At 34.3% G+C, this 27,202-nt stretch overlaps 2 protein-coding genes across 2 annotated transcripts; one reads left to right on the plus strand and one right to left on the minus strand.

The window, feature by feature from the left end:
- Positions 1-1,109: 1,109 nt before the first annotated feature.
- LOC143459878 (cilia- and flagella-associated protein 57-like) lies at positions 1,110-10,204 on the minus strand. The gene is made up of 26 exons (XM_076957186.1): positions 10,186-10,204; positions 8,160-8,369; positions 7,932-8,047; positions 7,642-7,824; positions 7,426-7,566; positions 6,995-7,122; positions 6,597-6,777; positions 6,237-6,390; positions 5,958-6,096; positions 5,653-5,818; positions 5,397-5,510; positions 5,047-5,259; positions 4,789-4,962; positions 4,533-4,694; positions 4,302-4,427; positions 4,041-4,164; positions 3,773-3,963; positions 3,527-3,700; positions 3,240-3,398; positions 2,860-3,000; positions 2,627-2,746; positions 2,375-2,506; positions 2,006-2,149; positions 1,746-1,902; positions 1,460-1,566; positions 1,110-1,349 (listed from the first exon to the last, which is right to left on the minus strand). Exons 2-26 carry the CDS (start codon positions 8,332-8,334, stop codon positions 1,272-1,274), a joined length of 3,699 nt encoding a protein of 1,232 aa, XP_076813301.1. The 5' UTR covers positions 8,335-8,369; positions 10,186-10,204; the 3' UTR covers positions 1,110-1,271.
- Positions 10,205-14,304: 4,100 nt separating this feature from the next.
- LOC143459879 (tubulin polyglutamylase TTLL7-like) lies at positions 14,305-26,969 on the plus strand. Its single transcript, XM_076957188.1, has 18 exons — positions 14,305-14,749; positions 14,834-15,032; positions 18,184-18,345; positions 18,821-19,037; positions 19,222-19,386; positions 19,505-19,610; positions 19,715-19,775; positions 19,874-19,960; positions 20,600-20,747; positions 21,356-21,468; positions 21,598-21,685; positions 22,196-22,369; positions 22,438-22,622; positions 23,862-24,144; positions 24,854-24,934; positions 25,099-25,259; positions 25,628-25,909; positions 26,097-26,969. Exons 1-18 carry the CDS (start codon positions 14,641-14,643, stop codon positions 26,152-26,154), a joined length of 2,679 nt encoding a protein of 892 aa, XP_076813303.1. The 5' UTR covers positions 14,305-14,640; the 3' UTR covers positions 26,155-26,969.
- The last annotated feature ends 233 nt before the right edge of the window (positions 26,970-27,202 follow it).

Below are 27,202 nucleotides of genomic sequence, written 5' to 3' on the forward strand. Positions count from 1 at the left end.
TACCGAGTAGCTTGTAGTAGTTCCAAACTTTTAAAAACCAAATTGGTAAAAAACAATCCTGCGACCCAAGCCATGCGTATGGTGATATTTAAAGGCTGCCACTATTTCACCGAAAAATTGTGTATTTAAAGCTAATTTTCTATTTTTTGATAGCCTATCTGCGGTGTTTTAATACGGCAATCTAAACTTACTCAAGTCTGCCTCCAATAAAACTCTTCAGCTAATATGAAGAAATTTTGTTGCCTAAGAAAGATAGCGATTTGCTCTCGCAGATCACATACACGCTTTAGAACACAGCCCCGTGATAACCACCACACCTCCGTTTGCAGCAGGAATGATTTATGATCAGTATCTACATCGGCGCACAATGACGAAAATAAACGCTAATTTAGTGGCCTCGCATCAAGTTTACGCATTTTGCAACCGAATTTCTATTAATTCAAGTTTCTATTAATTCTAGCCTTTCCGATTTTCACACATTTATTATTTTGCCTTTTTTTATATAGGCCTAATATTGCCCGAATTTAGAACTGTCCATCAGGTCCACTGAACAAGAGCAAGTGTCGTTAATGCCTTGGTCAAGGCCATAACAACAGTATGGCGTCACCGCGCTCGAATCACTCGGCAAGCCGGTAAACGTGTGATGTGATACAAGTAATACGAATATGGTAATTAAGAACAACGTATACCGTCAGAGGTGATAAATATGACTCTGAAACGAACACGGTGACAGCCTGAAAGTTTTTAAGTGTAAATTAGCGTAAGTTCACAAAACGCAACTGAAAAATGGTAGTCAACGCACATGCGTATGTGCAGTACCCTAGGCTACTCTCATTTGCGTCACTGGCTCAGTAAAGTTAGAACAATAACTTCTCATTTCGACGCTTGGAATCCATCTTTACCTTTAAAATTAACAAAAATTACATCCACCATAAATTGTGAAGTTTACAATTGTAAAGTGTAAACAGACAGTGAAGCAGGTCCGAGAAATGAAAAAATAATTGCTAAGTCCAAGACGCAGACAGCTTTGCTCTTCGGTCTGACGATAAATATTCCGACGCCATAAGCTACCTCATTAGCCTAATCTTCCGTTATCATTGCAAAAAATATTTCAAAAATAATAAAAGATTTATTAAACAACACATGCGCAAAAAGCGCCTTGTATTAAACATTTTATACTATACAAAATAACTCCACAGTTAATGCGATAAAATATAGGGACACTTCCAACAAAACTAAAGGAACAATTTTGATGAAAACACGGGGATGAATCACTGTGTCAGAACCATTGGCGGCAATTTTCCTCCGGACGGTGGTCTTCTTGCAAGCTGCTCATCTAAGTTCATAATCTGAAAAAGTGACAACTTGCTTGTTTGAAAAGAGTGAAATGAAATGGATGGGGTCTATATGTAGCGGTTTGGGCAAAGCCGTGTCGGATAATAGCTTTATCCAAAGTAACCTGATTTCTTAATTTTCGTATTTCCATTTTCTGCATGTCTATGATACGCGGAGCCTCCTCCTCAAAATTATGATGCACCACACTTCGTCCTCCACTTGCATCAGACACTGAACGAAGGGAAAAAGAAATTTAATATAAAAAGTATGTTTTATGAAGCAATAACAGTTATGCCTACTAACTTATACATACTACAGTAACTTTTACGTAGACCTACACCTACAGACGGCATACGTGAAAACAATATTAACAATACGTATATCCATACCACAGAAATTACGCAGCTTACTTGTGGTAGCAGTTTCTAAACGCTTTCCGGCATTTTTCCCAGGCGCTATTTTAGATCTGTTGGTTCCCAGGGACGCTTCGAGGTCATGCACTTGAGTTCGCGTCAACTTTAGTTCACGGCGCAAGTCATTTATTTCTTTAATTAGGGACACGTTTTCCTGAAAACAGCATGGTGTGATGAAAATAGTCGCACAAAAATTGAACATGAAGTGGGAAACAAATAATTTATAACTGATACCAGAGTTTGTTTCAAGTACAGACCTGCATTATACGGACATTGTCAGCTCTATGTATCTCGGTATCTTTCGCAAGCTTTTTGCGATAAGAAGCAACTGATCTTTCAAGATGTTCGCGCTGACGTGAGTATTCCTTTTGTATGTCGGTGTCAACACTGACAGATTCTGCCTAAGATCAAAATTAAGGCAATTATCGTAAGAGGATCCTCAAATAAAGTATAAAATATTGTAAGTCTGTAGAAGACCTCCAAGCTAAATGATTAAAAGTTTGTATAAGATTTCACAGTTACAAGTTGATGCGTTTTAACTTTAAACAATCCGACGTTATTAGGGAGAGTTTCCAAACAGTCACTTGAAAGTTGACTTTTGATTAACACAAAATAAACTCTCTTACTGAATCATCATGAACATGAGTATCGTAAATTTTCTTGATCGACTCTTTTAATTTCTTTGGTTCTTGTAGGAATCCAACACAGTTGTGTATGTCAGTCTTCATTATCTTGATTACTGCTTCTGTATCACGCACCTTAAATAAAGAACAAAAATAAAACCACTTTCCATCAAAAATGAAATTCGCCGGACTTAATTGAAATATATTTTGCCTATCTTTGAAGTTTTATTTGTGAACGAAAAATGTAAAAGTTACTCGTTGTCGTTCGTGGTGGAGCTCCCTGTCTGTCGCTTTCAGCTTCTGCTTCAACTCAGTGATGTTCAGCTCAAGTTGCGTGTTTTGTTTGTGGAAACGTTCCAGTTCACTTTCCATTTCCTGCAATGAGCAAGTAGAAAAAACACATTTTAAGTTAAACAGAATGAGAAAAACAACGTTTCGTGTTTCGTTTCAACAACGTTTCGGGGTAAAGATTTCAGTCTAATAGTTGCCTGAATTTGTTCTTTCATTGCTTTGATATCATTTTCTCTGGGTTCAATCTGTTTTTTTAATTCCTTGATTTTGTAATCGAGCACAAACTTGAACTTCTCAAGTTCTTGATTCTTTTTCTTTAAGTCATAAATTCGTTTTTCCTGAGAAATAAAGAAAATAACTAATTGAGTAACGCAAATTTAGTAATGTCACATTTTTAGAGAGTAGTCTGATGCATGCTGAAAGCCAAAGTAAAATCTAAAAGAGCCAATGCGTTACAAATGAAATTTAGGAAAGAAATTAATTAAGCAAACACGTCATAGAACTAACTGGAAAAAAAGTGACAGAAAGAGTACTACATTAAAACAAATCCAACCCAAATAAGGATGCACAATAATACCTTGTCTTGTATAGTTTCATCTCTCTCTTGTATTTCCTTCTTTAGGCCGTGGATGTCTTTTTCCAAAGATTTAATAACATTTTCCAGTTTCTGTTTTTCTTGTTGCATGGTCTTAATTTCTTCATTCTTACTGTCTATCTCTTTGTTGAGACTGTTGAACTAAATTTGACACATTAGTATCATTGCAAACTCAGATGAAAATGGATGTTCAATATAAAATCAAGTACTGAAATAAGAGGTAGCGAATGCTTATGGTTAAAGTTGGAATAAATGAGATTGGTTCCTACCTTTTTCCTCATTATACCAGATTCCCCTTTCAACCTCATGTTTGTCTCAATTTCATCACGGAGCCTTCTCTCATACTTGTTTTTGATGTCAAGGATCTCACGATCAGCATCTTCTTCAATTTGTCTCTTGGTTTCTTCATACTCTCTCTGCTGCTGTCTTGCCTCATCGTTCGCCTGTGAAATTGCAAATGAAACTGATTACAATTCCACCGTTACATGTTTAAAATAAGAGCCACCTTGCTTTACTTGTTCAAGCTGGGAACTTTTTTCTTGTAATTTTGTTTCATAATATTCTGTCAATTCTTCCAAAGCTTGTTCTTTTCCTTCATCAGCATCCTGCAGTTGCCTCTCATAATCTTCCTGCATCCTTTGGGACTTGGCTTGGAGCTCTTGGTATTTCTCATACTCCAACATTAATTTTTGGTTGTTGGTTGACTCTGAAATTAAGTGAATAACAAATTTTACTTACTAAAATAGTAATAATTTAAACAAACCAGTCACAGTTAGCTGTTACCAAGATCTTGCATATCCTTTGAGTGTTTGTCCACCACTTCTGCCAACTCCTCTTCATGCTTTGCAATTTCTTTTTCCTTCTCAGTTTTTAAAACTTGATTTTTTGTTTTAAGATTTTCCATTTCCTAGTATTTAACATCTTAGTTAAGGAATACTACAACGAAGTAGAGCTTAAACAAAAAGTAAATCTTTAATGTGAAAAAAGTAAGGTTTATAGAATATCAAAAAGCTTCATGCAAAAAAATCAAAGTTCACTTTGTACCTGAATAAACTTCTCAGTTAGCTCCTTAATTTTTTCATTGTAATTCATGTCTTTTAAACGAAGCTGGTATTCATTCTCCATCTTTAATTCTTCAACTCTTGTCTTCAATTCAGACATCAGCTGGTTCTGTAGGAACATGACGAATGTAGTAAAATACAAGTATACACATATAACATACCATATTGGTTGTGCAATAGCTTAGGAATTTGTTTGTTATTTGCTTTGCTTCACCTTTTCTTCCAAATCAGATTTGGTGATAAGAATTTCCTCAGCATAAGGAACATCTCGATCATGTTTTACACCACGACCTTCCTTGTCAGAGACTCTCCAAATCATCAGACAAGCATCTTCCGAGACAGTGATTAAATACTGATCATCATAAGTGATTTTCATCTGCAGAATATCATACAAATCTTCACAAGTAATCTTCAATAAAAAGTTAGCTAGCTGAAGAAACAATATCGTCTAAAATAACATCATCTTCAACCTTTGAGATCTGTGAAGCATGAGCTTGATGCTCAGTATATTCTCCAGCATCAGTGAGTGGAAATTTTATGGACCGAAGAGCTCCAGTAACTGTTCCACAGAAGAGCATGCGTCCACTGTGGGACATTGCTACTTGTGTCAAAGTAATACCATTTGAATCGACAGTCCTCATGATCTAAAATGGTATAAAACAGTAATTCCTATTTTGTTATTACAAATAATTTAGCGTCAGTTTGTCCTTTATTACTTTGCTAGTTACCTGTGACTCTGTGATTTCTTTCAAAGATTTGTCAGACCCAACAGCATATGTATGTTTTCCATTAGGGGATACAGTAACACCAGAATAAGCACAAGTTTTCAAAACAACTTCATTAACTCGTTTTGCTTGAGCAGCGGACCACTCATAGACAGCACCATCCATCCCACTTGAAATAAGCTTGCTGTCATCAGCACTCCAGGCAATGGAACGAACCTGTGACGAAGAAAGAAATTGTTACTTTTCAAAAATCAAAAATGCTTAAAAACCTTAAAATGAACATATGAGTCTGCACCAAATTCAATTACATAAACAGCACTAATATGCCAATAGGACATATTAAATAATCTTACTTTGCCATTATGCCCTTTCAAGTTGGATACATTTTCAAATGTTGTGGAGGAATAAACCTGGATCACATTTCCGTGAACGGCGGCAAATAGATGACCACCATTACTAAAAGCACACTGCAAAATACAGATGATGATGATCAAAATGTATCATAGATGTAAAGAATTTTAGAAAATTAATTACAGTTTAGCGCTGTACACAACCCAAATCAAATGCTTTGCACCGAATAAAAGTCCATCAAAAGTTATATGTGTTCACCTCACGACATCCTCTAATTGTTAATTCTTTAAATATGCGAATATCATCAATGAGAATGTTCATTAATCGAAGCTTATCACTAAACCCGACCAAGATATAGAGCCCAGATGGATGCAAAGCAATGCTGTATGCTTCTTCTTGGAATACTTTGTAAAGCTCAAGAGAACTGAAACATCATGTTGAAATAAAGATGTCTATGCAATTATTTATAACCATCACAATAGGTATAAATAGTTGAATTAAATCTATATCTATAGTATTAGTTGAACCGATTGAAGCGTGTTGAGTAATCTAGAGGCATTTACTTAGTTTCATAATTCCAAATGCGAACAGAATGGTCAAGAGAACAGGTAGCAATCAGTGGTTTTCTAATACAGATATCCAAGCCAGTTATGGTACTACTGTGAAATGAATGTGTGAGTGGTTCAAAGGACGCTTGTTCTCCTAAAGGAAATGAATAGCCAAAATTACTATTTTTGTTCTTTTATTTCTGGTTTATTACAATAAAGTTGTTTATGAAGAGCTAGAATCATACTAAAAAGCAAAATATAAACACAAAGTGAAAAAATAAAGCTAACAACAACCTTTTCCCAAGTCGGCTGAAGACATAGATATGCTAAAAAGCTGACTTTGGTCAGTGGCGGCCACTAGCATTTCCTCACTTGGACTGACTGTTAAAGATACAATGACTTGGTTTTCAGCTAAAGTCGGGTCTGTACTGTGTGGATCTGGTGGAATCTATAAAAAGCAATGTAAATTTGTAAACAAAAACTAGGAATTGGATAAATGAAGTTGATATGTACTACAATATATAAAATATTTAATTGTAGGTAATTAAAATCAATTAGTCATAATTTAAACTGAATTTAACTCAGCTGAAGTAAAATTAAATTTCAGAGCATAAATTTAAAAACTGCTGCATTTCTCAGATAAAAAAATCTTACTTTTATAAGCCGAGTTTTATGATAGAAATCTTTCTCATCAGTTTTTTCAAAGAGATGTACCATTCCAGCACCACCAGAACAAGCAAAACCCTTAGAATGAGCAACGATTGATGTAATTTGAGATGAAAACCCACTGCCAGATGCACTCAAAGAGTCTTCTGGAATCATGCTAACGCTTGCTCTAAATAGTTTCGTACATAAATTGAACAAATATGAGCAAAAAATAATACTACATATTATGCACCTTCAACTGCAGAATATATAAAATAGAAAATTTTAAAAGGAAAACTTACTAGCAGTAAAGTCTCACTCAATCACAAACCAAGACAATTTGTTTATAATCAGTTATATCATTAACTAATTACATATATCAGTTATTAGTTTGTTGTTGAACTTACCTGACACTACTGCTCTCAGCAGTTAATCCAGTAGAAACAGCAGCATAAAATTCAGACTTCAGCTCACCATTCTCAAACAGTAACAATCTGCCAGTATCACTACCGACAACTACTCTCTCGTCGGAAACCTAGAAAGGTCATATATTACACAAATTGCTACTATTATATTTGACGATAACTTTAAAACTATTGTTTGTTAATAAACATAGGCTAATCAAATTATCCCTATAAAGAAACATTACCATTGCACAATGGCAAAATTTTATGCATTTTAAGCATCATTGCAAAGTATAGTAAAACGATTAATCATAGATTACTAGGTTAAAGAAAACAAAAATATATACATCCAATATAAAAGTACGGATCCAGATAATAAAACATCCTTTTTTAGTTGAACAATAAAACATTGATTATTATCACTTTGAATTTACCCAGGCATGTGATAAGAAATTTTGCGGTTCCATCTTTTGGAAACCAAATTGTTTTAGATTTCCTTCAGCATATCGAAATAGCTTGAAAATGTGATTGCCAATTACACATATTTGTGTATTATCTTGAGGGTTGAAACTGATCTAAAATAAAAATGCATTTACAAATTAAGGTAATTACAATATCACTACATCTGTCAACACGAGTAGTCACTCAACCTGATAGACAGGCTGCCCAGCCTGGTTTGTTGTTTTCATATTTGCCATAATTTTAGACTTTTCCCAAGCCCAGTAAACCAGGATCCAGTCTGGACGACCACCTTGAGCAATAAGATACTTTGAATCAGGAGAAAATGCAAGGCTGACAAACTCATGAGTTTGTAATTCTGGAGCTGACAGTGTCTGAAACCAACAGTAGAAATAACACTAAAATTGATCTTATACATGTATCCATCAAATAGTGTTTGGATATTTAATATGACATAAAAAAATAATGCATAATAAGTGACCTTTCTTTTTTTGGATTGATCATGAAGAAGATCATATACGGTAACAGACGGTTTTTCTCCTTTCTCAGCAACAGCTATATATCGTCTGTTTGGACTAAGCGCTATAGCAGTCATGCCTGAAATACAAACAGTGATATATTTTATCAATAAAATTTTTACTAAAAAATTTTCATTCTCTACTGTAAATTTAGCAAATTTCATCTAAGATCAACATGAAACAAAGCATACCATTGCATTTATCAGATCCTGGAATAAATTTTTGTTGTTTCTGATCGATGTTAAAGCGAACAACTTGGTTTCCAGATGGAAAAACAATGGTTTGTTCATCCATGTAATTTATATTCCCACTTATATTGGGCCGGAACCCAAAGATATGGTGGGACTGAGCTATAGCAGTTGACATGATTAAAGCTTCAGTGCCTAATGTCAAGAATAAACCTGCAAGGTAACGAAAAAAAGCGGTATTGACATACATAATTACTGTAATTACTGTGTCAGTATTTACTGTTGTGTCACAGTTTACTAGACCTGATTTTGCCAATGTTTAAAAATATTGTAAAAAATGTCGTACTCAACAAAATATTACATGAAAAAGTTTCATGTATCTATGTCGACTGCGACAGTAAGTCTAATAACCAAAAAAAAGTATCATGCAATTGTACAATTTTTCAGTTTTACTGGCATTGGAATTTACTACCAGCAACTTTGGTTTTTTCAATATTTTTTTTTCAACATGGAAGTTACAAGTAACAAAAAAATCTTAATTTAATATATGATTCATTTCATTTTTAACAATAACCTAATTATTTAATATTAACTTAATATTAATTAAGAGGTAAAGCATCTGCCTCTTAATTACATGAATCAGATGCAAAACTTGGCAGTTATACATTGCCATTGCAAAGCCCAGTGTTGCAAAATGATAAACCTGAAAAACACTAGTTTTCAGCCAAAAAAGTGTCCCTCATTTTGTCAAATTGTAAAATCCTGGTGAACAGCCCAAATTCAGGCAATACGATATTAATAGAAATAAATTATGGTGCCTATCGAAACTTGCCCAGAAACTAGCTTGGAATACGAGGCTCAAGTGATAAGGAATCATCACCAAGTTTAAGTCACGCTTAAAAATTGTCTTCAGTCTGAGGATAAAGAGTATGTCACTATATTATATGTATAGGTCATAGTGGAAATCAGTGTTGCACCTGCACACATGAGATTTATCAAAGTGTACACCAAACTTTTTCAGCTTCATGCAGATTTATAATAAAAAATAACAAAGAAAAGCTGAGTTATTAAATGCCATTTTACAATAAATAAACAAAGAATTATGACTTTGTGCATGCCATCACACCAAAATTTTCACACATAATTTTTAATCGAAAACTGCTGTATTTTCCAGTCGAGCATACAGCCCTGTTCTAATTCAAACAAGAATTAAAATCTCATGAGATATAATTAGTATCATCAACAGTATAAATCTTTTTCTGAATGAATCACATTTGTGTTTGTGATATTTCTACTATCACATTATGTTGTGTTAATTAATTATTTTCCACCAGTAACTGTAGTAAACATAAAAGTAAATGAGTATTTCATAGTAATTAGTCAAGGAACCCATTTTTAAGTGGTTTGGTTAGAAGAGAAAATATGTAAAAAGCTAAAATTTGGTACTTAAGGTTTAATAATAGCGGAAAATGTGTCAGCTGCACGCACGAGATTCAGTAACCAGCACATCGAATTTTTGTATCTTCACCTCGAATTACAATAAACAAACAAAGAAGAGCTGTTTTTTTGAGTGACAATTTATAATAAATAAACACTGAGTAGAGGCTTATGTGCACGCCATGAAGCCAAAATTTAAGTCTTTGTTCTCATGATTTCTGGTTGAAACCTGCCTTACTTTTCAGTTGGGGGTCTAATTGTTCAAGTTAGATTAAGCCTATAGGCTTGGATTAAAAGAAAGATTTAGTTTAGTTTTGGGTGACACTGTTATAACATTTAAGTTAGGTTAACGAGAAGCTACGAAAAAAAATTTGAATGAACAAATTTTTCCAGTGAAGTAAAGACAGCCAATAAAAATTTATATTAATATTACAATAAGAACAAAAGTCTGAAAGTTTACACACAATAATAATTGAATAAACACACAGAAAAAGCGGCAAAGCCCCAAAACATTATTAGCTTATCAGCGCGTAGCCTAACGGGTTTTATTTAAAAGTAATAAACTAAACTTTAACAAATAACAATATGTTACCAATGCGAATCAGTTAAAATTTTCTCTGAGTCTTAAAATGCTTGGCTTTTCGCTTTATTTTAGTATGGCTGTATGGTCGTCTATCAGCTTATTTTTATCCAAGTGCAAAAGAGTAGTAAATGTTGTTATGGTTACGGCTACTGTAACGCCATCTGTTGGTTGGATATACGTTATAAATTTAGAAATAAAAAGATTTTACTTTTTTATGGTTGACTTAGCTGATTTATTGAATTAATTGTAATATTGTAACTTTTCTCTTGGTTGTTATTACAATTTTTACGATTACTAATTTGGCTGAAGTACTAGTATTATTATTATTATTATTACATATTCAAGATTCTACTGTAGTTATGTATTGATATTTTTGCGTCAATGTGTGGATTCAGAATTATTGAAAAATCAGTCATTTAGTGGTATGCACAATTTAACAAAATTTTTAACGTTTTGAACTATAAATGAAAACACAAGTACCGTAATTCTAATTTTCAGTTGAAAAATGCATTTTTCAGCAAAGTCAATAAAAATCAAAAAAACTTAATAAAACTTCTGACATTATCAATCTTATAAACTTTGTTACGGTAGTACGGTATGTTGATATGGTATGATAATCTTTATTCTAGGACTAAGGAAAGTTTTTGAATGAATTAAGTACGGCGTTGATTCTTCATCGCTCGAACCCCGATTACCGAACTAGCTTTTGTTCAAGTTTCGTTTACGAAGTTGCGACTTGTGGCATATGAAAGTACTGTATAGCTACACATCTAGCGACAATTAGGCAATTATTAAGAAATTATCCAATTCCAACAACTGTTTTTATTATTTACAAGTCATAAACATGTCGGCAACCCTGAATAAATTGCATAGAACTTTCTGTCAAGAGTTTATGCCGTGAGCTACATAGCTTATTTGCTGTATGAACTGTATTTAGAATAGAGGGAAAGTTGTGTAAATCGAACCTCTGTGTAAATTGGTCCCCTCCTGCTTTAAGATTACTTTCATAGAGCTTGATGCTTAAACGGTCACGAAACATCATGCCAAGATGAAAAAAAGTTGTGTTTTCTGCTGGCATACCTCGGAGGTATTAGGCGCTCGATGGCAACAGAGAAATGAAGGGAGTGAAATCTTTGGGCGATAGAGAAGAATTTAGGAAGCGAAAAACTGAGCAAATTGCACAAAAATTTCACCGGAAGTGTTTTTGAAAGAAAAGCAAATTTATATGTAAATACAAAATTTAAATTGTAAATAACTAATCAAAATGTAATTAGACGATGTAAATTCAAAATTTTTCGGGTGACCATGCTCCCGGACGCCCTAAGATAGATTGCTACGTTTCCCGTAAATTTGGACTCCCAAGTTCAAGTCGTGTTATACCTTGCGTAGGGGTCCATAAACCTAAAATCACATGTCAGCCAACTACCAATATTTACCAACATCAACAGCTAAAATAGCCCTTGACATGTTTATGAATGATATGAATTAACAGTCTGTAAAGGTATCACACAGCAACCAATGTAAACGCTAGTATCACCAATAACACTGTATCCCCGTACTAGTATGGTTTGCCTTAAACTGTGCGTTATGCAGTTATAACTGTAGTTTGAGTCGAAATATTTAAAATTGTTCGTGATATATATTAAGCCTTGAACAGCAGACAGATATGTATGTTTTACCTTCTGAACTAGCCCGTAACAATCTTGAGGTATGAGCAGGCTGTACTCCTGCGGCCTGCTGTACGGGTACGGGGTACCATAGGACCTTAGTATAGGTTTAGCCTAAATCAGTACGCTATATGGTATCGTGGTAGGTACTCAAAAGTGGAAAGTGCGGTACTAGCGCACACAGGATTCATCAATGTGCACGCCTAATTTCTTTATTTTTATGTTGGTTTGTAAATAGGCCTAAAAAATAAAATAAATTAGGTTGTAGGCTAAAGTTATTTTGTATTGTATTGATTATTTTTCATCATTGTATGTGAAGGAAGGAAAAATAAAAAGCTAACCATTTTAGGCTAGTGTGATAAAATAACAACTTCATCAGACATAGTGGAAAGTGTGGCAGCTGCATGCAGGAGATTCATCAACGTGTAGGTTACGCTAATTTATAATAAACAAATGAAGAAAAATTAGTTGTTTGAACACCAATTTATAATAATTAAACAAAGAATTGAGGCTCCAGTGTACACCGCAATGCCAAAATTGCATCTTTACATGCATGATTTCTCGTCAAAAAATGTAGTAGCCTACTTTCCAGTCGGGTCCACCACCAAGCAATGAGCAATGAATAAACAAAGAATTAACATTTTGGTGCACACCATCATGGAAAAATTTGGATGCACCATATTTTATCAAAAACTGTCATACTTTCAAGTCAGGGATGGTCCTCGAACAGAGGAAAGTCTTTGCACGAATTAAACTTGGTAATGATTTTTCATTGCTTGGTGCATGGTTACTGAGCTTACCTTTGTGCAAGTTCCAATTGACACACCTTTTTTTTTTGTTTGTATTGTATTTCCCGAATTTAGAACTGTTGATCAGGACAGGAAAACAGGAGCAACCTTTTTCTTGATTTTATTTTATCTCATAGTACACCTAATGAAGCAAGCTGATGCTTGCTAAATCTTGTGTTGAGTAAATAAAATTTAACCCCTTGATGCTACCATATGTTCTGCTTTTTCTATTTTATTATATAACTTTACTGGGTTAACAGCTTTGCCACTATTTCATCAAAAAATTCAAAAAATTGTGTGGTTAAAGCTATTTTCCAAATTTCTTGTCAACCTAACATAAATGTTGTGTCATAATAACCTAAACTTAAACTAAATCTTCTTTCCAGTCAGAATCTAGTTAAAACTAAACCCTAAATAACTAAAATTAATTTTTTGCATATGCCCGTAAACCCTTTTCGAGTCACGGCACCCATTTTTTTGGTGGAAAAGTTATTTTGATTGTCTACACCAGGGTTGGCCAAACCTGCTTCACATTCAAGCTACATTAGACGAAACCGGAATTGTCGAGGGGTGCGACTAAAAATCTTAGTAAATGTGTATTTTTCGCAAATGTTTAAGTTTATAATCACAGCGTAAACTAAGACTTTTTATTTAGCAGTCACTGGACTTTTCACTTGTAATCACTGGATGACGATAGTGCTATGATTAGAGTTTGCCTGTGGAGAATAAAAATTAATGATCACACTCAAACAAAATAGATTTAAATTCCAGGAAAAAGGAAAACCTACTATTATAATTTTTCACAGGTTCAAAGAGCTACATATGAAGGCCTAAAGAGTTGCAGTTTGGCCACCCCTGCTTTATACTTAACAATGGAAATTATCGACCCACTTTCTTTCTTTTTAACACTGCATGCATTTTGAGTATTGGATTATAAAGATTACACTGCAGTGAACAGTATATGAACTTCTTTTTACAGTAAAGATTGCCTTGCTTTTATTGTACAGCGCTTCGAAACTTGTACATTGAACTTGTTTGACATGACGTCAAGGTATGAAATCAGCAAAGCATGTGACGTAAAATGCATTACAGTTTACGTGATATTAACTGCACATAACAGAAACCTACTTTTCCTTAAATTTAAAGAGAATTTTACAATAATAGGCCAGCAGTAAATACAAAAATAATTACTACTTTTACATGTGCAGCCAATATCACAAAAACTCTTACGTATTTTACGTCTCATACTACGCTGATCATGCACCATAACGTCAAATCACACAAGTCCAGTGCGTAAAAGCTAAAAATAAAACCTAAAAACTAGGCAACACTTTCATATTTTTTTTTTTACTGAGTAAAGAAATTCCTATGGTACTAACCTGAATTAAATCTTTACAAACTGATGCTTGAAACTTGCTTGTTTTAAAAAAAATGAAGTGGGTCAACAATTTCCATTAAATATAGGCGATTGAAAAAATTTTGCCACTCAGACAGTAACTCGGAAAGGGTCTGTTCTCCTAACCTAACCACCTATTTTTAACAACGAGCTGTTTGACCTATTTTCGGTGAAAAAGTATCTCTATTATATTTACATAATGCATGTTAAATAAATAATGCTCGTAAACCGTAATGTGAATGCAATGAATAAAATTTACACAATGCACAGCTATCTTTCTGAAAAAGCACAAAATAAACATTATCATGCACATTGCACATGGGTAAACATAATGTTCCTTTCCTTATGAGCTTTTACAGAAGTTTATGAGTTTTCTGTTCTGATATTACTGAATATATACTGTATCTTTAGTTTAAACTTTTTGGTTGCTACTATCATTTATCATAACATCTGAAGTCTGATACTTAATTGATTGAGATATTTTATGATTTATCTCAGAGTAAATCTGTAGCCATGGTGCAGTTGTTGATAGCATAATGTGATAATCAACTTTGACAACAGATTTTAATCATTTTTGGTTTATCACAATTTGTAAAAAAAATATTATCGAAGTATGAAGTTGCATGATGGGGATCATCAATTTCAGCCATCTGAACGAGTGAAGAAAAAGCGCAGAAAAAGCTGCATTACTGCAAACACTGCTAATTGCAAATATGACCTTGGTACTGTTTGAGCAAAATAGGGCTTTGTAATTGCTCTCATTTTTTGATTTCATGTTCTTATTGGTCTTACATGTTTTAATACAGTTAGAGCCAGCATAGAAGCAAATGGGATGGCACTTTTAAAGGAAGATTCGGCTGAGTCCGTATCAGCATACCTACACTGGCATGATTCAGTTGTACCATTTGAACGTTTTCAAGCATTAAAAGAGTATCAACACATCAACCACTTTCCAAGCATGGGTGAAATTTGTCGAAAAGATTTACTTGCTCGAAATATGGCCAAGTATGTAATATTTTATCATATTGGTATACAAACTGATTTAATTTTATCAAAATATTACCTTAAATGTTATAAATCTGCTAAGGTGAATATGTCATGATAAAATATCGATATGCAATTAAGATACAATAATACAATACCAAGATGTTTCTAGCAGTTCAAAATTTATGTTGGCACCGTATTACCTTTTTGCAGTTTAAGCACATATAGTCAAAGCTGCAGGGACTGATTATAATACTTTGTGTTCTCCAAAGTTAGTAAACTGGCAGAAAATGCCCTTAAAACTGTGCCTTAGGAATAATTTAGTTGCTTTTGTGGTGATTTGTTAATTTAAGTTTTTGTCGGTTAATTTCATCATACTATCTGCCTTATGTCCTGGGTCGACAGAAGTACGTTGAGTTAAAAAAATTTCAAGTTTGTGCTAGTTGTTCACATTCCTTTTAAAAGGCAGTTTACTGGAACTGGGGAACTTACTATGAGATTTCTGAAACTTGTCAAGTTTCTGGGCTTACACTTTACAAAAAATAACTTGCTATGAATTTCATAGTTTGTATAGTCAGTGGGGGATAGGAGAGATGTTGTCTCCCTGGAAATTCTGTCATTGTAGTTTTGCACGTTCTGATTAAACTTGTAAGTGTGCAAAATTAAATAACTTCTTTCCAAAGCTTGTTTGTATTTTGACATCTAAATTCCTGTCAGTTTTAAAAAAATGAAATTAGTTTTCATGTTAACCTGGATTGTGAATGTATTCCTGGATTATATTGCTTTGTATGATTTCTTTTTTGAAAAGGAAAAGTTTAGCATAAACTTAGGTTGTAAAAAAGCATGGTGTGTTGCAAGCTATTTCAGCATGTGTAATTTTAGTTGCTTCTATGGCTGATAAAATGGTTTAACCATATGCTTCATTTTTACCTACTCATCCAACTCAGGCTTATCTACAGTTTAACCCAAAGACGCAGACTGGAAGTGCCCCACTCTTTGTCTGTAAGGAACAAACGATGGTTCTAACCTTGTTGTAGCATAATATAGTAGAATTCGCCTAATTCGTCACCTCAAGGGGATTAGAAAAAAATGACGAATTAGGCGAACTGACGAATTATGCAAACAGGTCAAAACTACTGTATAACGACTCGTTTACATGGAGCATTTATTTGCTGTTAAAGCAGTGTGTGACGTTTATTGTTGAATACAATGCTGTCACACAAAACGCAAATCACAGTGGGAATTTAGAACGTTTCTCACACTTCGTCCTTGTATTTATCCGATAATGACTATTGATCCTATAATGACCCTTTGTTTGTTTGGGATTGCAAGCTTGTTGATCTAACTAATGATGCTAGTGAATTAATCCATGTTGCAGTAACTAACAAAGCTGTGAATAACACTGGAACGCATGAATCGAATCTGCAAATGATGAATTAGCCGAACAAAATGTTTCTTAGGGATATAAAGAGGTGATGAACTGAGCGAATTAGACGATAACGAATTAAACAAACTGGAGTGTACAAAAAAGATAGGAATTCTGCCAGGACCAATAAAAATGTGACGAATAAGGTGAACTGACGAATTAAACGATGACGAATTACAATTCTACTGTAGAACCAAAACATACATGCAAACATTCAATATAGTGGAAAAAAACAGCAAAGTCCATCTTGAAATGCCCAAGATGTTAATTATGCTGAGGTGCTGCAAAGATGAAATTTATTGTTGCCACCAAACCCAAATCTGTTCAAGTAAGTGGTCAAAGAGCTAGAGAAACTGGGTCTGTCTACTGGAAATGCTGAAATTTAGCCTCAGATTGTGTTAAATGGAAAGTTGTCTCATCCATGATTGACTCCAAGTCTGTTGGTACATGAATGACTGCACAAGAAGATTGATGATTATGACACATCAGAGCGACAGATAGCTAAGTTTTTCAAAAGTTATGTTAAACTCTTTATATCCCCATGGACAATCATACATTGGGTATAGAAAAAGATTGACTATATTTTCTCAGTTGCTTTGTTTATCACACCAAGATTGTAGGACGACAGGATCGAGAAACTAGTTTTATGAGAATTTAACAGTTTTTTTTGTTGGTTCTTGGATAAGGAGCCTCATTATAATTATTCTGATAGCAATTACAAAATAACATCATCACCAGCATACATCAAAAATCCTCTGGATAACTCCATTTTAAAGCAATTACTGTAATTCAATACAACACTGGCCACTTCTTGTTTTTGGTGAGCACAATGGAAGCTCAGATCTATAACATGCAAGTTAATTAAATAGACAAGAGCACCTACTTATGACACAATAATAGTTCATGTTCTTAGGAATATCTTAATTCTCTAAACATCCACACTTTCAAATGTGAATGATTAGTTATGCAATGCCGAGGTACTGGTCCACTGAGAGAGGGAGTTACTTATGCAGTGCACCCAGGCCCATGGATTTTTGGGGCTCATAAATCAAACAAGGGTGCGCAATATAAGCAACATGAACAAAACCAAATTTAGGATTTTGCATAAAGTTGAATAAAATTTCATAAGAGCTTTGATGAAAAGACTCCCTTCTGTTTAAGGACCTCAAAATTTTCTTAGTTGCGCTGGTTTTAAAAATAATTATAGATATGAAGCTATTTGAATCTAAGCTCATTCTTTGAAAGTGTGAGATATGCAAGAAAAAATATATATTTTCTTGAAATTAGTTGAGTTAAAATTTAGCTGATTTTTTTTAGCTTGGCACCTGTCAAAAACTGGTGGTTGTTCATCTGCTATGCAATCACTAATTTCCAATGTTAGATTATTATCTGTAATATAATCTATGGATAATTTACCATAGTTGTTAATTGCTATTTACAAACAATAATGTTTTTTATTCACAAAAATCTTGGTGATACTTGTGCTAGTAATGTAATGTAAAAAAGGTAAATGTGAATATATAATATGTATTCCTGCATTAATGTGACAATCAAAGAAATGAATTAGTCGTCGTACGTAGGTAAAGGTTACAATAACTTTTGTCCCAAACTATTTTTGACATATGTACTTTTTCTGTTAGTGAATAAAAAATTTCGTAGTTACCAAGAGTGTTTTAAGATAAATTTGTTTAGCTGTGGAAATTAAATGTTCATTTTATTGAAATTCTTTCAATTTTGTTGGTGAAGAATGAAGCGAGCTCGACCGGATGAATTTAACTTCACTCCTCGGACCTGGAACATGCCATCAGAATATAACTTACTTCTGCTTCATGCCAAGGATGCTAAGAATGCTGGCAAGAAGGCCTCAACTTTTATTCAAAAACCTGCCAATGGAGCAATGGGAAATGGGTAAAAAGTTTGTAATATTGAATGTATTGTCTATCAGTGTAGTAATTGTTGCATATTATACTAGGAAATGTCCTAGGAACCTGCCTCATCAAATATGAAACTAAATGCTGTGCACATTTATCAGCCATTCTCGTTTATTTTGCGTGAAGTAAAGGAAAAAATGTTTAAGTTGTTGTTTGTAAGATTGATTTTAAAGATGCTGGAATAGCTACAACGAACAATTTTGTTTAAGCAAAAGCTATTTGATTAATTTTTGTGTGAATTTGAATCTTCAGTAAGGAGACGTTTTTAGTATGACTTCTGGTCCTTTTTTTGGACCAGGTCAAGCAAAATAACCAAGTTTAACAGATTTAGATTGATTCATATTAACAAAAGAATCAAAACCACTTAACAATAGTTTTATTTCATAAATTTAAATCTTATTCTATTTGTCGCATGCCTAATATGTATTTTAATATTATTGTTTCACATTCAGTATTCAGCTGTTCAGAAATGCAGAAAAGATTCAACCTTCCGAACACACCATTGTGCAAGAATACCTTGATAAACCATTGCTTCTTGATGGATATAAAATGGATTTACGTTTATATGTTTTGATTACAAGCTGCGATCCTCTAAGGATATTTTTATACCAAGATGGGCTAGTTAGATTAAGCACTGAAAAGTATGCCAAGCCATCTGAGCACAACGTGGTAATAAAACCTGTTCTCTATCCACTGGTAGTTCTATTCATAAGCAGACAATGTTGCATGCATTCACAAATATGTTAAGCTGTTGTAAAACTTTGCTAAATACATAAAAACCATTATGGTCATACGCAAGGATATTATTTGGGAATATATTTAAAGTAAATCTCTTTTTTCTCTTGATATACAGGATCAGGTCTACATGCACCTTACCAACTATTCTGTAAACAAACAGAATGATAAGTTTGAGCGACATTCTGATTTTGATCGTGGAAGCAAAAGGAGCATCAAGTCGCTTTTGCATCATCTGAAACATGCTGGCTATGACACAAATACATTGTGGCAAAATATTTCTGTGAGTTAAAATCTAAATCTAATGAAGTAAAATTATACGATAGTATAAAAATATTTCACTCGTTTACTGGTCAATTAATCAATAACTAAAGCTGTACCATGTGCCATTTTTGTTAAAGGACTTGGTTGTGAAAACTGTGATAGTGGCCAGTCCACATCTACTTCACTCATATCGAATGTGCAGACCAGGACAGTCACCACATTCCGCAAGTGTTTGCTTTGAAGGTAAGTTAAGTTATAATGTTCGACCTGAAAATCGTGTACCTTGTACTTTGTTTTGTAATTGGCTCAAACTTATGGCACAAAAAATATAAAGCTGTTTTTTATAGTTCTTGGCTTTGATATATTTTTGGATAAAAAATTAAAGCCGTGGCTTCTTGAAGTAAACAGGTAAGGTATTACCGGTACCATGTTTTAAGTTCTGATTTTATGTTGGTTGTGAAGTGGTTAACGTTCATTTCTAAATATTTGCTAAATATACAATTCAGGGCACCCAGTTTTGGGGGTGATGAAAAAATTGATCAAGATATTAAAGGTGGAGTTCTTCATGACGCATTGAATTTAATTAACATCAGGTATCAACACTTTGTACTTTGGTAATGGTGTAGTTTCTATAATTAAAATTTTCGTAATAATTTCTGCTGGCTATCTCTGACTTGTCAGAGATAGCAAGCAAATATTTTTTTAACCCGAGTGTTTGCATTATTATTTAGTACTAGAGCCGAGGTGGAAAGACTCGTGTCAATGATTTGACTCGTATCTGTATCGAGTCAGGTTTTTAGAACAACTTGACTTGTGTATTAGTGCTTAAAAGACTCGACTTGACTCATATTAACGTGAAAATTTTGGTTGACTTGACTAGAGTCCCAAAGAAAAGTTATTTCAAAGCGTTGTAAAATCGTTTTTTATATTTGTGGAAGAATTTAGTCAAACATCACTGCGCAATACATGCTTAAAACCACTGCGAAATCTTGCTCAACTACAACTGCTCCAGCAATCCCAAGCCATGCTTTTTGTAAACGAAATCATTGAAAAAACAGCTTTACACAACAATTGCTAACCAACCAAATTTAATGTGGAATTTTTGCTAGCCATAGCCAGTAATACGCAAAATATACTCACACTACCACAGTACAATCCCAGCACATATGGATGATAAGGGTACTATTCTTAAAGAAGCACTAAACTAATGCTGTTTATTTGTCTAATTTTAGAGCTAGCGATAAAAGACGAAACCTTGCCCAACAGAAATCCATCACACAAAAAAGATTGTTCATGCATTCTAAGAGTCGCTTAACTCCTGACAACTTGTCTGCTACTGAACAACGCAAAGCTCTTGTTTCTCAAAGAAAGGAGCAATTGGTAAAAAGTTAAACATCATCTTGTTTTATTGCTTATACAACGAAGCATATTCGTTGTGGAAAATACGTTTGGCGGAGAAGTTCAAAGAGTTGTTTATAACAAGCGTTTATATTCCACCCATTGTCTTAATTTATGTTACCTTTTAAGGATAGTTTGATTGTTCAGCTGTTATTTATCTTGTTGCTAAACATTTCAAATATTTGGGTTTGTGAACATTCTAGCACCAAGATTAAAGTATCCACCATATTTTCTATTTGATTAGTGCAAAATGTTTAGATTAGCTAAAATTTGAATTAACCACGACTGAAAACATTTTGTTTATCTTAATTGATTCGTAACATTATATTAGACATTTTGTTTCCAAGATATACTAAACTTCTACTACTATACTTTGTTAAAATGTCTTGGCTGTTCTAATTTCATGTTGACGGTTTTTGTCCAAGCTTGATAAATGGGTTTCCACTGGTTTTGGGTAATCACCGAGTTTAATTCATGCAAAGACTTTTCCTTAATTCAAGGATAAATAGTTTGACACCATATCTTGCAACTAAAAGAACTATTATCCTTTCCTTTACAAATCATACTTGGAATGACCTTTTTGTTAACAGAAAACAAAACTTGCTTGGCTTCGAAAGGAAGCTGCCAGGGAAGAATTTGAAGATGCAAACATGCGTGGTTATAAAAGAATCTATCCCTGTCATGATAAGAAGCATTCTGAAAGGTAACTTATCGAATAACTGTAGATTTTTTTATGTTCTGTTGTAGTTGATATATTGTATTGTTGTAGTTGACAACTTGAAGTTTGTTACTTGTCAACAAAAAAGTTGTTATAATTTTCAATTATTTTTAGGTATTCCAACTTAATTGCCACGGCATTCAAGATGTTTCAGACGCAGTGTGCCCCGTTACAAAGAAACGAGCACTACCGGCCAGAGAATGTGAGTATAACGTCATCTGTTTGTCAATATTATCGCGTGATTGTTTGGAAATAAATAATTGTATTTACATCGAAATACATCGACTATACAAGACATGCAGTGCAAAATTTAAAACTTCTCAATAATTTTGACTTTTTGGATAAATTTGTGAGTTTGGGTTGGTTAGGGCATTGGCATTAAATATAATTTTAAAGAAACCACCAAAAAATTCTAGTATCTAAATACGGAATGGGATTATTCCAAAGTTTGGATTAAGGTAGGTATTCAATTGTTTATTAAAACATTATAGATTGGAGACATAGTTAACATAGATGCGATTTAAAACACTGTTACTAGTGTTTAGTACAGCCATTTTTGGCTTTGGAATTGGTTATTTTACTTTTTTAAGCGAAGATTAAGTTGTAACACTTGATTGAATCTTGTTATTGCTTGTGATTTTATTGCACTACATGTGACATGTTTTGTCCTTTCCAACATTAGGTGATTGAGTATCACTTTTAAACATTGCAGGAAGATATGTTGATCGATCTAATCGAGCAATGTGAAATTGAGGAAGGACTAATCCCGAAATCCTCAAAATCTCTGTCAAGCATGCCTACTCTTCCTCCATCTAGATCCGGGTCATCGAAGCATCAGCAGCGTTCATATTTTGATACCTCTTCTTCGTCTCACTCCTCCTCAGAGGTTTGATGAAAGTTTTGTCACTTTAAAATATTGTCGGTATTTTCATGTTAAACTATTTTGCCTGATAGGATGACGAAGATGAATTTCTACATCTACATAAGAACATTTCTTCTGCACGAAGTAGAAGTAGGCAGGATGCTTTGAAGCCATCCACAAATGCAATTCATAGGAAGTCTCCACGCATTCAGAGGAAAAAATCTTTGGAAAAGAAGATGGACATAGAAGAAACCTTAACTTCTTCTTCACTTGCAATGTAAGAATGGACTGTCTGAGTTGATGATGGATTTTTAAAGGATAATTGTGGCAACATCAATTTAACGAATTTATTCTAACAGGCGCTTTAATCGCTTTAACAGTTAAGAGTTTAGACCAATTAGAACATAATCAAGGATTGGAACAAAAATTTACAGTTGCATTACAGTAGGTGTGTTGTATTGAATTAAACTAAGAGATAAAAATATACGTCATATTCCATTTATTCAAAGAAAACGATGTAATTGACTAATGCTGTGCTAATTTAGAGCGTTTTCTTAAATTAAGATGGTGACGTAATAAAACGTAACAGGAAGAGGGCAGTAGAGTACTGCGGTCGTCCCTGTGCCGGTGCAATCTTGGGCGCACGCTTTCTACGAATCTAACGGGCCAGTGGCTTATAACGTGGCAACATCATAACGGTGACATCGGCTCCATGCCCATGTACTATCTAGTGTCTATGTCACCTTTCAATGATAAGCATTCGCAGAATTTCCGGGTTACAAACGGAGACAAAACAATGGAAATATAATATACCGGTAAACTGCTCATGTTATGAATCATAGAAATGTTTATGTTGTCTTCATGATTTAACATAGGTTTTTTTTATGAGCGGCTTTGCTCGGAATTTTTCACTTCCTTGTTTTGCATCGACTTTTCGTTGTGACGAATCGTCTGCATAACTCGCGCGAATTGAAATAACCGGCTGATTAAGCATCTGAATTTTTCTTGACAGACGAATAGAGGTGTGTTTTGTATCTCTATTAATCATAAGCGAGCATGATATCTTGTAAGTTTATCCGTTGATTTAATTCAGTTAATCACTATCGTCAGTCATTCGTTTATTTTATTTTGCCACAATCTTGTCAATTTCCTAAAAATAAATACTTCGAGTTACGTAAAGATATTGATTTTCGAAACTCGAACTGTGTCACTTCATATTTTTTTAACTATTTCGAAAATTTGTTACAGTGATGTTTGTGAGCATTATGACGCCTTTTCACATCAATCTATTTAGCTTTTTATGCTAGTAGGCCTACTGTAATGATAAATGGTTTTCTGCAAAGAAAACATTCCCGGGAGAAGACATTCCTGCGGTAGCGACACTTGATATTAATAATTAATTAGTCTTTGTTGCTTACTTTGTAATGCGAATTATATATTATACTGTAGTAACAATCTAAGAACAACATTATAAAAAATTGTTGAAGTTTTTATATGCAGTTACTCACTTTTACAGGTACAAGCTTCCCTTACCTGAAACCCGACTCCAAACAGCTCCTGTGCGTGGAAGTAAAACACGCAATGTCCGAGCGCCTAGTGCTATAACAGCTGGCGTTCATAGGCTGCATTCACCAAACAAGTATCTGTCAAGACTGGTCATTCCGGAACCACGTCCTGTAAAATTACTATCTCAGGAACGCGAAATAGAAAGAACCGAACAAACTTTACTTGCTCTGCAGAAAACTCGGATAAAATTCCCAGGGAAATCTGACGTAGAAGCCGACAACACTTTGGATAACGTAAGCACGGTTTTGCAGACGATTTACGATAATATCAGTACGTCAATTACGTAAGCGTCCTAAGACGTACGGTTATGGAGAATTGCACCTCCGTCATACTTTTTGCTAAAACTACTCGTGCGTGTAGTAATGCGTCAGACACTTGGTCGTGAGCGAGAAACTTTTTTGCAAGTAGCCCTATTTGGCTGAGCAAGAGCCTAACACAAAAACTTTTTTGTTTACATATCCATTTAAAATTGCTGAAACTCGATGACGAACTGAATGAGTTGATGCTTACCTACGTGGAAACAAAAAAAAAATTAAATTACTTCCTAAAATGTCTTTGAAAGTATTTTGACGTTTGTTCTTGTGGTGCTGCTAATCTATGTCTTAGTCTGACAAGGTGGGGTCAATATGTCAGCATCCTCGTTAATACGATTTGGACATTTCACATGCTTCATTTCACAGCTTTGTTCTTTGTTGAGAATTCTAAGTCTATGCCTCGTTGTGGATTTCATAGTGTGTTTTGGTTAAGAGAAAATGTTGACCTCCACGCGACCGCAATTTTGCTTAAGTCAACCCCCGTTTATATTTAACCGTTATATAACCCACATCTAATAATAATCTTAAGGTCGAATTTTGGTTCTTGCGTCATTTTCTTGTTTAGATAATATTCCGTTTTTGTCTTTTTAAATATCTATCTAGTCTTTTTGTTTTTATTTCTTCATAGATCATGAAGAACTGGAAATATCACAAACCACGTGTGGCATCTTACTGGCTTGTAAAGCTTGATTCAACAAAGCGCCAGAAGGTTGCAATAATAACTAATTTGTTCAATAATTTTATTTAATAATGGGTTTGTTTTCAAATATTTTTTGTATGATTGATACAACTTTGTGCTCCCCAAAAAATGCTAAAATTATCAAATCAATTTGGCAAGCTGTTAAAGATCACGTGGTTAAATCTTCGTTTCAGGTGATTGACATCGTGAGGAATAGCGTCCGCATCGTGATGCAGAAGATTTGGCGCAGCTCTAACACAGACTCGCTCCGACTCACTCGTCTTTTCAATCGAGTGTTCAACAGATTACATTGGAGCCACGGACAAGGCTTGTGGAGTTGCTTCACAACCTCCAGGTACATATAAATTGGTCTTTTAGTGTGTTTATTTGTTAGGTTAATCTAACCACTAATTAACCGAAAACAAATTAAGTTGTTAGTGTGTTTGATTCGCTACTATGACTCGTTCTTTGATTTGCGATCATGGCGATAAGTCAGATGGGATGGTAATGTCTTAATTTGTATTAGATCAGCGTGAATCACCGTAAACCGCCGGTCACGTGCGGGATTTTTCGTCACTAACTTGAAAACCGATTCATCATTCCCGCTAGTTTTTATTAACAAACTTTTCTATAAAAACTACGTTTTTACCCTTAAACACTTTTTTTCTAATTTGTTTTATCCCATGAAAACATGTTTTTAAAGAAGGCTTTGTTTTTCTAAAGCAATTCCTGGGAGACAATTCTTAGCAAAAGCACCGACACTGTCACACTGGTAGAGTTAAATTGCTGCCGCCGAGTAGTTCATCTTTGCAAGGACTGTCTTTTGATCGTCTATCAATTTGCGAATGACGTAAGCGACCACGTGGTTAAGGCCGACGTACCCGGACAACTTCGACCCGCCCATGAAAGGTACCAAACCAGTCAGTTGTATCGACGACCTCTAACTGAACCCACTAACCCAGTGGAACGCCCCGGCCTCAAATCCTTTCACAATGTTCCAGCGAGGTAAGATGAAAACGGTTTTAATTGGATTAGTTTGAATAATAGCTTTTAGTGGTCTCATTTCTTTTTATGTAACGCGATGTTTTTCCAAAGCTTTTAACTGTTATTTTTCGTTGCTGTCAGCAATCCATTGTGCTGTCATAAATGTAAGGTTTTATTTCTGAGAGTGCCCTGCATTAAATATTTTCAGGTTTTCGCGGTCCTCGATTACGACAGCAAAATACCATTTGCTTTCATCGCGACCATGAATTTTTCATGAGTGGACGGAATTACATAAGTAAAAGTTTTCTTTCTTCAACATAACGTTTTTCCGTTCTGCTTTTATATTGTTCGAGATGCAGCATTAATTTTCCTGTCATTTACCGGAGAAAACTTCGATTGCTGATCCTCGCTCGTTAAACAATCCCGTTTTTCTCTCGTGTATTGTTTTACTTATCGTAGATCCATTATTAGATTTGTGTCGATCCTAAACGCAAAACTAGAATATGTCGCTGTATGTAGGTGTAAGTTTGTGGCAATTTGTGTTGTTTGGTGAAATCAGTTTTTCGTACGTCACTTATTCTGTTTCTTTGTATAAATCAAGTTAGATATAGAAAAGACTACAAATGTATTGTAAAAGTTTGCTTTGGTGAATTCTGTTATGCTTGATTGTGTGGATGCATTTCTCTTATATCTTATCTTCCTTTTCAATCATTTTGCAGGTTTAACGCAATCCATTTTTTCATGTTTAGTCTGAAATGTGCTTCACTTTCATTACATCATTATTTTTACTTCAGTTCGCGCCTAAATAAGCTTATACTATAGTCGTAGCTGTGATTTGTTTGTTGCACTTTTCATTATCTTGTTTGCACTTTTACCCCCGGCACTCCATTGATAACCTCTGAATTGGTGACATCTCGACAGCACACTCGTGGCAAATCAACGTTGTAACCCCATACCTGTCCTTTGTTTCGCCCCCGGGTTAAGCTAAAACAGTATTTGTTATAAATAAGGTCGTTTTGGTTTTGTTCGAACACTTGAACGTCATACAGTAGCATTGCTCATCATAAAATACAATTCAACCAATGATTTTATGCCGTGTCATCGATTAAACTGTACTTTGATAGCAGAAAGTTTCCCGTAATCGACCCAACTAAAAATTAGAGCTCTTTTATTTCAATATCACGAAGATTATCACAAATTTAGCTCGTTAACCCTTACCTGCTAGAGCGATGACGACATATTATGTGGTGTTAAACGTGCTGTGAGTAGGGTACGAATTATTACTGAATCAACTGATTGAGATCGGCGGTTTAA

The sequence above is a fragment of the Clavelina lepadiformis genome, chromosome 5, assembly GCF_947623445.1.
Source record: "Clavelina lepadiformis chromosome 5, kaClaLepa1.1, whole genome shotgun sequence".
In the NCBI taxonomy this organism is placed as follows: Eukaryota; Metazoa; Chordata; class Ascidiacea; order Aplousobranchia; family Clavelinidae; genus Clavelina; species Clavelina lepadiformis.

Coding starts and splice junctions, on each gene's coding strand:
- LOC143459878 (XM_076957186.1), bottom strand. CDS start 8,334: ATGTCAACTGCTATAGCTCAGTCCCACCATATCTTTGGGTTCCGGCCC. Junction 8,048..8,159: donor AGGATCTGATAAATGCAATG/GTATGCTTTGTT, acceptor TTTGTATTTCAG/GCATGACTGCTATAGCGCTT. Junction 2,507..2,626: donor TCCACCACGAACGACAACGA/GTAACTTTTACA, acceptor TCTTTATTTAAG/GTGCGTGATACAGAAGCAGT.
- LOC143459879 (XM_076957188.1), top strand. CDS start 14,641: ATGAAGTTGCATGATGGGGATCATCAATTTCAGCCATCTGAACGAGTG. Junction 14,750..14,833: donor TAATTGCAAATATGACCTTG/GTACTGTTTGAG, acceptor GTTTTAATACAG/TTAGAGCCAGCATAGAAGCA. Junction 19,387..19,504: donor CATTGTGGCAAAATATTTCT/GTGAGTTAAAAT, acceptor TTTTTGTTAAAG/GACTTGGTTGTGAAAACTGT.